Source organism: Oncorhynchus mykiss, chromosome 16 (genome assembly GCF_057628025.1).
Source record: "Oncorhynchus mykiss isolate SJ-2025 chromosome 16, ASM5762802v1, whole genome shotgun sequence".
NCBI lineage: Eukaryota > Metazoa > Chordata > Actinopteri > Salmoniformes > Salmonidae > Oncorhynchus > Oncorhynchus mykiss.
This window is the reverse complement of record NC_143037.1, coordinates 11819421-11832500: the sequence shown is the minus strand read 5'-3', so window position 1 is coordinate 11832500 and position 13080 is coordinate 11819421. Positions and strand designations below refer to the sequence as shown.

At 46.9% G+C, this 13080-nt stretch overlaps 1 protein-coding gene across 1 annotated transcript in view; it reads left to right on the top strand.

Annotated features, from left to right (window-relative positions):
- LOC110492831 (melanopsin-A-like) overlaps nucleotides 1-8734 on the top strand; it is a 45998-nt gene extending 37264 nt beyond the window's left edge. Inside the window, exons 7-12 of the mRNA XM_090201637.1 lie at nucleotides 1426-1584; nucleotides 1724-1831; nucleotides 4285-4462; nucleotides 5359-5565; nucleotides 6388-6456; nucleotides 7033-8734. Coding sequence (XP_090057763.1) covers nucleotides 1426-1584; nucleotides 1724-1831; nucleotides 4285-4462; nucleotides 5359-5565; nucleotides 6388-6456; nucleotides 7033-7263 — 952 coding nt within the window. The 3' untranslated portion in view covers nucleotides 7264-8734. The remainder of the gene's footprint in view (nucleotides 1-1425; nucleotides 1585-1723; nucleotides 1832-4284; nucleotides 4463-5358; nucleotides 5566-6387; nucleotides 6457-7032) is intronic.
- The last annotated feature ends 4346 nt before the right edge of the window (nucleotides 8735-13080 follow it).

Genomic DNA, 13080 nt, shown 5'->3' with positions numbered 1-13080 from the left:
TGTCTGCATTTCAAGACATGGTACGTGGTATATGGTACATGGTACATGGTACATGGTATGTGGTACATGGTACATGGTACATGGCACATGGTATATTGTATATGGCACATGGTACATGGTATATGGCATGTGATACATGGTACATGGTATATTGCATATGGTATATGGTACATGGAATATGGCACATTATGCATGGTATAATGCACACAGTATATTGCATATGGCACATAGTACATGGCACATGGTATATGGTACATGGTACATGGTACATTGTATATTGCACATGGCATATGGCATATGGTACATTGAATATGGCACATGACACATGGTACACGGTACATTATATATGGCATATGGTATGTGGTATATGGCACATGGTACATGGTATATGGCACAAGATACATGGTATATGGTACATGGTACATGATACACAGCACATGGTATATGACGCATGGTACATGGTACATGGCATATGGTACATGTAATATGGCACATGGTACATGGTATATGGTATAAGGCACATGGTATATGGTATATGACACATGGTACATGGTATATGTTTTTCACTCATCTTGAAAAAACTTATGCTAAAAGTCAATCAATCTGCCATCATTGACACAATGGAAAAATCGTAAGATTTATTATTGAAATAGCATGGCCGGCCGAAAAAAAACTAATTGGAACAATTTAAAGCCATGTGGCAAACAATAATGCAGGCAGTGGGAATGGGGGTGTGGCCAGGCACTAGGGATGGGGGTGTGGCCAGGCACTAGGGATGGGGGTGTGGCCAGGCACTAGGGATGAGGGTGGGGCCAGGCACTAGGGATGGAGATGTGGCCAGGCACTAGGGATGGGGGTGTGGCCAGGCACAAGGGATGGGGGTGGGGCCAGGCACTAGGGATGGGGGTGTGGCCAGGCACTAGGGATGGGGGTGTGGCCAGGCACTAGGGATGAGGGTGGGGCCAGGCACTAGGGATGGAGGTGTGGCCAGGCACTAGGGATGGGGGTGTGGCCAGGCACTAGGGATGGGGGTGTGGCCAGGCACTAGGGATGGAGGTGTGGCCAGGCACTAGGGATGGGGGTGGGCCAGGCACTAGGGATGGGGGTGTGGCCAGGCACAAGGGATGGGGGTGGGGCCAGGCACTAGGGATGGGGGTGTGGCCAGGCACTAGGGATGGGGGTGTGAGCATGTGGGTCTGGGCAGATGAGATGTTGTCGTTGTTCGTGTGCATCTGTAAGTTGTTGTTTGTGTAGACGCCGAATACTGACGTGTATCACGGGTGAGTGAGTGTTATCGATGTTGATGTTGATGCTCTTATACGTTATTGAGCCATACTTTCTGCTGATAATTCACTCAAGACCACTGTCAGTAATGGTCATATGTAAATGTGTATGTGTGTGTGTGTGTGTGTGTGTGTGTTGTAGGGCCGTGTGTAAGATAAACGAGGGCACCAGGGACTCAGTGAAGAGCATGCATAAGATGAGGACTGAGTGGAAGACGGCCAAGATCGCTCTCATCGTCATCCTGCTCTACGTCATCTCCTGGGCTCCGTACTCCTGTGTCGCGCTCACCGCCTTCGCAGGGTAGGATGGTGTGTGTGCGTGTGTGTGTGTGTGTGTCAGATCATGGTACCCCCTCTCTCAACTGCATGGCTGCCCTAGCTGAAGGAGAGTGTAAGGAAATCTGCTGTTCTGAGTCATTTCTCTCTCTCTCTCTCTCCAGGTATGCTGACATGCTAACTCCGTATATGAACTCTGTTCCTGCTGCCATTGCTAAAGCCTCTGCCATCCACAACCCTATAATATACGCTATAACACACCCCAAATACAGGTACACACATCACCATCACACACCCCAAATACAGGTACACACATCAACATCACACACCCCAAATACAGGTACACACATCAACATCACACACCCCAAATACAGGTACACACATCAACATCACACACCCCAAATACAGGTACACACATCACCATCACACACCCCAACTACAGGTACACACATCAACATCACACACCCCAACTACAGGTACACACATCACCATCACACACCCCAACTACAGGTACACACATCACCATCACACACCCCAACTACAGGTACACACATCACCATCAGACAACCCCAAATACAGGTACACACATCAACATCACACACCCCAAATACAGGTACACACATCAACATCACACACCCCAAATGCAGGTACACACATCAACATCACACACCCCAACTACAGGTACACACATCACCATCACACACCCCAACTACAGGTACACACATCAACATCACACACCCCAAATACAGGTACACACATCACCATCACACACCCCAAATACAGGTACACACATCAACATCACACACCCCAACTACAGGTACACACATAAACATCACACACCCCAAATACAGGTACACACATCAACATCACACACCCCAACTACAGGTACACACATCAACATCACACACCCCAACTACAGGTACACACATCAACATCACACACCCCAAATACAGGTACACACATCAACATCACACACCCCAACTACAGGTACACACATCAACATCACACACCCCAAATACAGGTACACACATCACCATCACACACCCCAACTACAGGTACACACATCACCATCACACACCCCAAATACAGGTACACACATCAACATCACACACCCCAAATACAGGTACACACATCACCATCACACACCCCAACTACAGGTACACACATCAACATCACACACCCCAAATACAGGTACACACATCACCATCACACACCCCAACTACAGGTACACACATCAACATCACACACCCCAACTACAGGTACACACATCAACATCACACACCCCAACTACAGGTACACACATCAACATCACACACCCCAACTACAGGTACACACATCACCATCACACACCCCAACTACAGGTACACACATCAACATCACACACCCCAACTACAGGTACACACATCATCTTTAAACACATCTGCTGTATAGGTGGATGACTACTATCAATGGGCTGAGCTAGATTAAAAACAGGTTCAATAAGCAGCTGCCTTAGCATCTGTCTGACCCATGATCCTTCAGTGTGTAACCGTAGTGACCTTATGTGTGTGTCAGTAATGACTCAGTGAGTCCGAGGCGACCTCTAACCTTTAGAAAAGACACAGACCCCATGTGGTTTGTTGACTGTGCTTGTAACCCTTACAGTTGCAATCCACAGTTGACACAATAACAAAACGCGATTTCTCCACCACTGGTTCGGTAAACATCTGAGGGATGGGACTGGAGAAGCATTCATAGATAGAGTTATGGATGAAAAGACTGACCGTCTATGATATCAACATTATAGTTTTAACCATGTTTTTAGGAAATACAGTGTTTGTTTACATTAAAGGTCCCATGCAGCCGTTTTTATCTCAATATCAAATCCTTTCTGGGTCACAGTGAAGTACTTTACTGTGAGTGTTCTCAATTCAAATGGTCAAAAAGAAACAAAAATAGCTCCTCAGCAAAGAGCAATTTCCTCAAGCAAGAATTTAGCTAGGACTGTCTGGGAGGGGTCTGAGTAGGGCAGAGAAAACTGAACGCTAGCTGGTATTAGCAGAGAAGTTTGGAACTCTCTTTCTTAAAGGTCCATGAACTAATTTATCGCCTGGTGATGTCACCAGGCAGGCCAAACTCCATTTCACCAAAACAAGCTGAAATTTCATGAGGTCTTTTCAAACAGCTCCTTACATTAAAAGGGCCTTATCATCATCTTCAAAATTTCACAGCATTATTCCACCCTCATAGTGTGGAATTACAGTATATATAAAACATGTTTTTGACTGCACTGTGCCTTTAAAAAACAAGCCTATATAATTTGGGTTCTGATGGGGGTACGACAGTTAAAGAAAGCTCGTGGGGCTTTTTTTTAGGCAAGTTATATTCTTCAAAAATCAATGGGTAGATATCATTCATGTATACGTCCAAGAATGGATATAGCAACTGCAGCTTGCCCATTGAAGTCTCCAACATTTGATAGATGAACCACATCGGAGCATAGATTACAGTGTGTGCGTACTTTCTCTTTAATCTGCAGCACCTGCTTAGAAACACTTAGTGTATGTATCTAATCTGTTCCTAGAGTGACCTCTAACCTCTAAACATTTAATAGTCTTTACCATAATTAGAATGTCAGATGGATTTATAATATGGTACATTAGACAATCTTAAACCTCCCATCACCTCTCTGCAATTAACATCTCTCTCTCTCTCTCTCTCTCTCTCTCTCTCTCTCTCTCTCCAGGCTAGCTATCAGTAGGTACATTCCATTTATGGGTGTGTTGCTGTGTGTTCCTACCAGAGATCGTTATAGCAACAGCAGCTTCATGTCCTCCACCCGTCGCTCAACCCTCACCAGTACAACATCTGACCCCGGTAAGACTGGCAAGCCCCGCCAGTCCTCCCTGTCCGACAGCGAATCAGTGAGTCTTCCTGCCTCTCTTTCTTTAAACTTTTGGAGTCCGCTTGGCACTGCCACCCCTATGAGGGGCCAGCTCTGGCTCATCCCAGTCTAAGCTCTTCTTTGTCCTGGCACCCCAAGGGTGGAACGAGCTTCTCCCTAACGTCAGGACAGCTGAGTCCCTGCCCATCTTCCGAAAACACCTGAAAACCCACGTCTTCAAACAGTATCTCAAATAATCCCACAACGCCCCACTCCCCCTGACTTTTTTTAATCAACACTTTTACTTGTCCTTTCTTATTAACACTGACTTTGCTTACAGCTGCTCTACATTTGACTTTCAATGATTTATTGTGATATGTGGTTGTCTTACCTACAGGAGATGACTGTGATATGTGGTTGTCTTACCTACAAGAGATGACTGTGATATGTGGTTGTCTTACCTACAGGAGATGACTGTGATATGTGGTTGTCTTACCTACAGGAGATGACTGTGATATGTGGTTGTCTTACCTACAGGAGATGACTGTGATATGTGGTTGTCTTACCTACAGGAGATGACTGTGATATGTGGTTGTCGTACCTACAGGAGATGACTGTGATATGTGGTTGTCTTACCTACAGGAGATGACTGTGATATGTGGTTGTCGTACCTACAGGAGATGACTGTGATATGTGGTTGTCTTACCTACAGGAGATGACTGTGATATGTGGTTGTCTTACCTACAGGAGATGACTGTGATATGTGGTTGTCTTACCTACAGGAGATGACTGTGATATGTGGTTGTCTTACCTACAGGAGATGACTGTGATATGTGGTTGTCTACATCAAATGTATGTCACTGATTTGTCTGTCTGTCTGTCTGTCTGTCTGTCTGTCTGTCTGTCTGTCTGTCTGTCTGTCTGTCTGTCTGTCAGGCATTTACGGACACGGAGGGGCAACACTCCTCTCGTCCGGCCAGTCGTCAGGTGTCCAGTGATGTCACCCAGCTCCAGCCCACCTTTTCCCAGAGGTCAAAAGGTCATTGCTCCCTGAAGGTGAAAGGTCGTGACTCAGGAGCGTTTGAGAAAGCAGCTTCTCAGTCCCCCTCTGACCCTGCTGTCTGCCGCCTGCAACACGTCACTGTGAGTGTCAGAATGTGTGTGTGTGTGTCTAGGTTCAATACAGATGTAGGATCTAAATTTGACCACCTGTAGCAGGACAACTTTCCAGGTTTAAAAAGGCTTCTGAAGTTTCCACTTTCCAAATTTCAGACTTGAGTTTCCCTTACGGAAAATGTATCAACCCCGTCCATCGATTATAATCCACATAATAATTATGTTGCTGCAGGATTATCTTTCATGCTGTAGCAAACAGCCTCAAATTAAGATCCTACATCTGTACCTAGAGTTTAGGTATTGAACCTATGTTTACTGTATGTTTCACAATCAAAATAGCCCACTGAGCTAAAGCTCTCCACCACTCTCTCTCACACTATAGTAGTTTCTCTATTATAGTTCTCCTTATATAATCCACTCATCAACAGCCACACACACACACACACACACACACACACACACACACACACACACACACACACACACACACACACACACACACACACACACACACACACACACACATTAACTAGTTGTTCTGTAATCTGGTAATCTGGTGTTTGTATTCCCCATGTGATACACTACATGCAGCTATCATGTGACTACGCTGTTAAGGTCTTTGTGTCTGTCTGTCTGTCTGTCTGTCTGTCTGTCTGTCTGTCTGTCTGTCTGTCTGTCTGTCTGTCTGTCTGTCTGTCTGTCTGTCTGTCTGTCTGTCTGTCTGTCTGTCTGCCTGCCTGCCTGCCTGCCTGCCTGCCTGTCTGTCTGTCTGTCTGTCTGTCTGTCTGTCTGTCTGTCTGTCTGTCTGTCTGTCTGTCTGTCTGTGCTGACCATGCTTCACCTTTCCAGACGCTGACAGAGCCAGAGGACATCTCCATGTCTGAGATCGTTGGTTTGACCAGTATCCTTCCTGCTACTGTAAGTCTGTAAATAGCACACCCAACTACTTCATCCCCATATTGTTACTTATCGTCTTGCTCTTTTGCACCCCAGTATCTCTACTTGCACATCATCATCAGCACATCTATCACTCCAGTGTTAATGCTAAATTGTAATTATTTCGCCTCTAGGGCCTATTTATTGCCTTACCTCCCTACTCTTCTACATTTACACTCACTGTACATATATTTTTCTATTGTGTTATTGACTGTACGTTTGTTTATGTGTAACTCTGTGTTGTTGTTTTAGTCGCACTGCTTTGCTTTATCATGGCCAGGTCGCAGTTGTAAACGAGAACTTGTTCTCAACTGGCCTACCTTGTGAAATAAAATAAAAGTATCCTGGCCAGTCAAATGCATCTTCCCAATGCCCTGTACAATCCTGTAATGATAGTTCTGTCCAGGTGCCTGTCCGATTAGTGACTGCAGATGTATAGACTTGTACTGTATAGTTCAAACACTCGTAGCAATCAATTAACCAGTCAATCAGCCAATCAATTAATCAATGTAACGGTATTATGCAGTGAGAATGACATCACACTGTCTCTCTCTGTAGCTGGATGATGTCAGAGAGGAGAAGTCGTCTCAAGGTGTTAGTGAGCGTGGATCTTCCACATGCCTAACCGACCTGATCCCTGCCATCGTACTCACGTCTACGTCTAGCCCCTCCTCCATCTCCCTGCTTCAAAGACAAGGTTCCCGAGGCAACCCAGCCAATAACAGCAGTAAAGAGGCGGGGCTTGCTGTAAGAGAACCCGTGGATGTTGTGCAGTTGGACAATGTGTGACACAGCTGTGTGTGGGTTGCTTCTTTCCTCCTCTACGGGGTTCTACGCTACCACCTTGCTATCTACTGTAACTCATGCGCTGTGTGTGTGTGTGTGTGTGTGTGTGTGTGTGTGTGTGTGTGTGTGTGTGTGTGTGTGTGTGTGTGTGTGTGTGTGTGTGTGTGTGTGTGTGTGTGTGCATTAGTGTTTCGTATTTCTGAATTTAGAGAAGTTTTCCATTGAACTGAAGAAAACACCGAATGTGAAACAGTTTGTTGGTGACTTTCCTTTTTATTTCTTTAAACAATGAGGATTGTGAAAATGTGGTCCCCTCCATCCCCTCTTTCTCCCTTTCCCTCTCTCCTCCCCTTCTTTCTCCCTTTCCCTCTCTCCTCCTCCTCTTTCTCCCTTTCCCTCTCTCCTCCCCCGCTTTCTCCCTTTCCCTCTATCCTCCCCCTCTTTCTCCCTTTCCCTCTCCTCCCCCTCTTTCTCCCTTTCCCTCTCTCCTCCCCCTCTTTCTCCCTGTCCTTCTCTCCTCCCCCTCTTTCTCCCTTTCCCTAGCTCCTCCCCCTCTTTCTCCCTTTCCCTCTATCCTCCCCCTCTTTCTCCCTTTCCCTCTCCTCCCCCTCTTTCTCCCTTTCCCTCTATCCTCCCCCTCTTTCTCCCTTTCCCTCTCCTCCCCCTCTTTCTCCCTTTCCCTCTCTCCTCCCCCTCTTTCTCCCTTTCCCTCTCTCCTCCCCCTCTTTCTCCCTTTCCCTCTCTTCTCCCCCTCTTTCTCCCTTTCCCTCTCTCCTCCCCCTCTTTCTCCCTGTCCCTCTCCTCCCCCTCTTTTTCCCTTTCCCTCTCTCCTCCCCCTCTTTCTCCCTTTCCCTCTCTCCTCCCCCTCTTTCTCCCTTTCCCTCTCTCAGTTGTGTTAATTGTCCTTTCAGCACCTTACATGGCCCTGCCCCAGTTTGCTGTTTGTACGTGTGCCAGTGTGTGTGTGTCTGCACGCAGCAGACCCCTTCTGCAACACAGGACAATCCACAACTATTGAGCAACACTTGTTTTCCGAACGTCAATTCTTCCGTGATCACTGTTTTGCTGTCTGATCATCACGCGGCTTAAATGACACCGTATTCCCTAGATAGTGCACTACGTTCAACCAGAGCCCCATGTAGGGAATAGGGACCCATTTGGAACGCAGGGAGTGTATGTCATTGCTGAGTGTCGACTCTATGATTGTAGCGATCCTTCTGGTATACTAACAGAATTTATTGTAGTTCTGAATATTGATGAACTGATTGATTTGTAATGTATTGATGAACTGATTGATTTGTAATGTATTGATGAACTGATCGACTGTTTAGCTGTTACATTATGGAAATATGAATCAAAATATATATGTATATGTATTCTAAATGATGTGATGGTTTATTGTAGATTTGTGATGTATGAAGTCGTCTATTTCTGTTGTTTTTATTTATTTTTACAACTAAATGTGTTACTGACAGCTGTGTGTTGCTGCGGTCTATTTTCCATCAGCTGTGTGTGGGGGTGTTATGAGGAGTTGAAAAGGAACACATCTTACCATCGCCACGGTGACCCCATCTGCTGGTACATGTCAGTCCACACTACAATATGAGGGTTCTTTAGGAAGGCTGATGGTTCTGTGCGGTACCATACTGGCCCAAAGAACCCTTGGAGCCCTTCAATGGCTCTTTGCAGTTCCCAATTATTCTTTTTTTCTCTTAGTAATAATTCAAATGTGAGGACGGCAGCTCATTGGAATAGTTTGGTGTGTGTGGTTTGGTGTGTGTGGTTTGCAACACAGCTCTTTTGGTGCATCCGTGGGTGAGTAAGAGTGTCATTCCAGTTGATCTAATGTGTTGTGTTTCGTTATTACGTGTTATATATATATATATAGTGATGGTGTCTTGTGAAAGACTCATGTATGGCTTTGTGTCAACTGAGAACGGTTGACTGTCAGTAGTTGTCAGTTCTCTCCTCAGGGACCCCCAGCTGTTTCAGAGCTAGCACACCTGATTCAACTTCTTAATCAACACAATAATAAAATCTATGGACTTTTAACAATATAATAAGTCAATTATACCAGAATAAATCAAAACCTGTATGGTTCTACAAAGAACCTTGGAAATTGAGAAGGGTTCTTTATAGAACCATTCTCCATAGAGGTTCTGTAGTGCCCTCCAAAAGCATTGTAACCATAGCAGAACCCTTTTTTGGTGCTATATATAACTTTTTATTAATGGTTCTTTATAGAACCTTAGGAAAGGATTCTTTATAGCATCATGCACGTTCCATTTAGAACCTTATGTGCATGGTTCTTTATAGAACCTTCAAAAAACGTTCTATAATGGATGTGAGTGTGTGTACGCTGTATGAGAATCAGTCTGTGTCCCTCCTCTCCGTGTTAACCTGAATACATTTTAACACAAATTATAATCTCCCCCCTCTCACTCTCATTCTTACTCTCTCTCTTTCTCTCTCTCTCCATCCATCCATCCATCCATCCATCCATCCATCTCTCTCTCTCTCTCTCTGTGTGTGTGTGTGTGTGTGTGTGTGTGTGTGTGTGTGTGTGTGTGTGTGTGTGTGTGTGTGTGTGTGTGTGTGTGTGTGTGTGTGTGTGTGTGTGTGTGTAGTGTATGAGTATTCACCTTAACAACTGAAGACCTCCTACTCCTATACTTAGACATATATTGAGATTCAAAAATAAAGTGAACTGTATTAAAAATATTATTGTGGCCCTGTGTGGTTCTGTTTGTCATGTACTGTCATGTTGTGTCTTGTTTCTGTCCTTTCCCTTCACCCTGTCTCCCTCTGCTGGTCGTTGTTAGGTTACCTTTTCTCCCCCTCTTTTCCCCAGCTGTGCCTTGTCTCCTCCTAACTACCTCGTCACCCCTTTTCCCACCTGTTCCCTTTTTCCCTCTGATTAGTCCTCTATATCTCTCTCTGTTTCTGCTCCTGTCTTTGTCGGATTCTTGTTTGTGTTGTTCATGCCTGAACCAGACTATCGTCATGTTTGCTGCAACCTTGTCCTGTCCTGTCGGAACCTGCTGGTCCATCTGAGCCTACGTTTTGTTTTGTTATTAAAGAAGCTCTGTTTACGTTAATTCGCTTTTGGGTCCTCATTCACGCACCGTAACAGAAGAATCCGACCAAGAATGGACCCAGCGACTTCGGATCCTCTCCACTCAGCCGTCGAGATCCAGGGAGCGATGCTAGGCAGACACAAGCAGGAATTGTCTGCTGCTCGGCATGCCGTTGAGACCCTGGCCACCCAAGTCTCCAACCTCACAGAACAGGTTCACCATCTCCGCCTCGATCCACCGGCCACTTCCAGGGCTTTCGAATCTCCGGAGCCCAGAATCAATAACCCGCCGTGTTACTCTGGGGAGCCCACTGAATGCCGCTCGTTCCTCACCCAGTGTGATATTGTGTTTTCTCTCCAGCCCAACACTTACTCCAGGAGCACTGCTCGTGTCGCCTACGTCATATCTCTCCTTACTGGACGGGCTCGTGAGTGGGGCACGGCAATCTGGGAGGCAAGGGCTGAGTGTACTAACCAGTATCAGGACTTTAAGGAGGAGATGATACGGGTTTTTGATCGATCTGTTTTTGGGGAGGAGGCTTCCAGGGCCCTGTCTTCCCTATGTCAGGGTAATCGATCCATAACAGACTACTCTATTGAGTTTCGCACTCTTGCTGCCTCCAGTGGCTGGAACGAGCCGGCTTTGCTCGCTCGTTTTCTGGAGGGTCTCCGCGCAGAGGTAAAGGATGAGATTCTCTCCCGGGAGGTTCCTTCCAGCGTGGATTCCTTGATTGAACTCGCTATTCGCATTGAGCGACGGGTTGATCTTCGTCACCGAGCTCGTGGAAAGGAGCTCGCGTTCTCCGTTGCCCCCCTCTCCGCATCACTACCATCTTCCTCTGCCGGCTCGGGTGCTGAGCCTATGCAGCTGGGAGGTATCCGCATCTCGACTAAGGAGAGGGAACGGAGAATCACCAACCGCCTCTGTCTCTATTGCGGTTCTGCTGGTCATTTTGTCACTTCATGTCCAGTAAAAGCCAGAGCTCATCAGTAAGCGGAGGGCTACTGGTGAGCGCTACTACTCCTGTCTCTCCTTCAAGATCCTGCACTACCTTGTCGGTCCATCTACGCTGGACCGGTTCGTCAGCTTCCTGCAGTGCCTTAATAGACTCTGGGGCGGAGGGCTGTTTTATGGACGAGACCTGGGCTCGGGAACATGACATTCCTCTCAGACAGTTAAGGGAGTCCACGGCCTTGTTCGCCCTGGATGGTAGTCCTCTCCCCAGGATTCAGCGTGAGACGCTACCTTTAACCCTCACTGTTTCTGGTAATCATAGCGAAACCATTTCTTTTTTAATTTTTCGTTCACCTTTTACACCTGTTGTTTTGGGCCATCCCTGGCTAGTTTGTCATAATCCTTCTATTAATTGGTCTAGTAATTCTATCCTCTCCTGGAACGTCTCTTGTCATGTGAAATGTTTAATGTCTGCTATCCCTCCTGTTTCCTCTATCTCTTCTTCACAGGAGGAGCCTGGTGATTTGACAGGGGTGCCGGAGGAATATCACGATCTGCGCACGGTGTTCAGTCGGTCCAGGGCCACCTCTCTTCCTCCACACCGGTCGTATGATTGTAGTATTGATCTCCTTCCGGGAACCACTCCCCCCCGGGGTAGACTATACTCTCTGTCGGCTCCCGAACGTAAGGCTCTCGAAGATTATTTGTCTGTAGCTCTTGCCGCCGGTACCATAGTCCCCTCCTCCTCTCCCGCCGGAGCGGGGTTTTTTTTTGTTAAGAAGAAGGACGGGTCCCTGCGCCCCTGCATAGATTATCGAGGGCTGAATGACATAACAGTGAAGAATCGTTATCCGCTTCCTCTTATGTCTTCAGCCTTCGAGATCCTGCAGGGAGCCAGGTTTTTCACTAAGTTGGACCTTCGTAACGCTTACCATCTCGTGCGCATCAGGGAGGGGGACGAGTGGAAGACGGCGTTTAACACTCCATTAGGGCACTTTGAGTACCGGGTTCTTCCTTTCGGCCTCGCTAACGCTCCAGCTGTCTTTCAGGCATTAGTCAATGATGTCCTGAGAGACATGCTGAACATCTTTGTTTTCGTTTACCTTGACGATATCCTGATTTTTTTCACCGTCACTCCAGATTCATGTTCAGCACGTTCGACGTGTCCTCCAGCGCCTTTTAGAGAATTGTCTTTTTGTGAAGGCTGAGAAGTGCACTTTTCATGCCTCCTCCGTCACATTTCTCGGTTCTGTTATTTCCGCTGAAGGCATTAAGATGGATCCCGCTAAGGTCCAAGCTGTCATTGATTGGCCCGTCCCTAAGTCACGCGTCGAGCTGCAGCGCTTTCTCGGCTTCGCGAACTTCTATCGTCGTTTCATCCGTAATTTCGGTCAGGTGGCAGCTCCTCTCACAGCCCTTACTTCTGTCAAGACGTGCTTTAAGTGGTCCGTTTCCGCCCAGGGAGCTTTTGATCTCCTCAAGAATCGTTTTACATCCGCACCTATCCTTGTTACACCTGACGTCTCTAGACAGTTCGTTGTCGAGGTTGACGCGTCAGAGGTGGGCGTGGGAGCCATTCTTTCTCAGCGCTCCCTCTCTGACGACAAGGTCCACCCTTGCGCGTATTTTTCTCATCGCCTGTCGCCGTCGGAACGTAACTATGATGTGGGAAACCGCGAACTGCTCGCCATCCGCTTAGCCCTAGGCGAATGGCGACAGTGGTTGGAGGGGGCGACCGTTCCTTTTGTCGTTTGGACCGACCATAGGAACCTTGAGTACATCCGTTCTG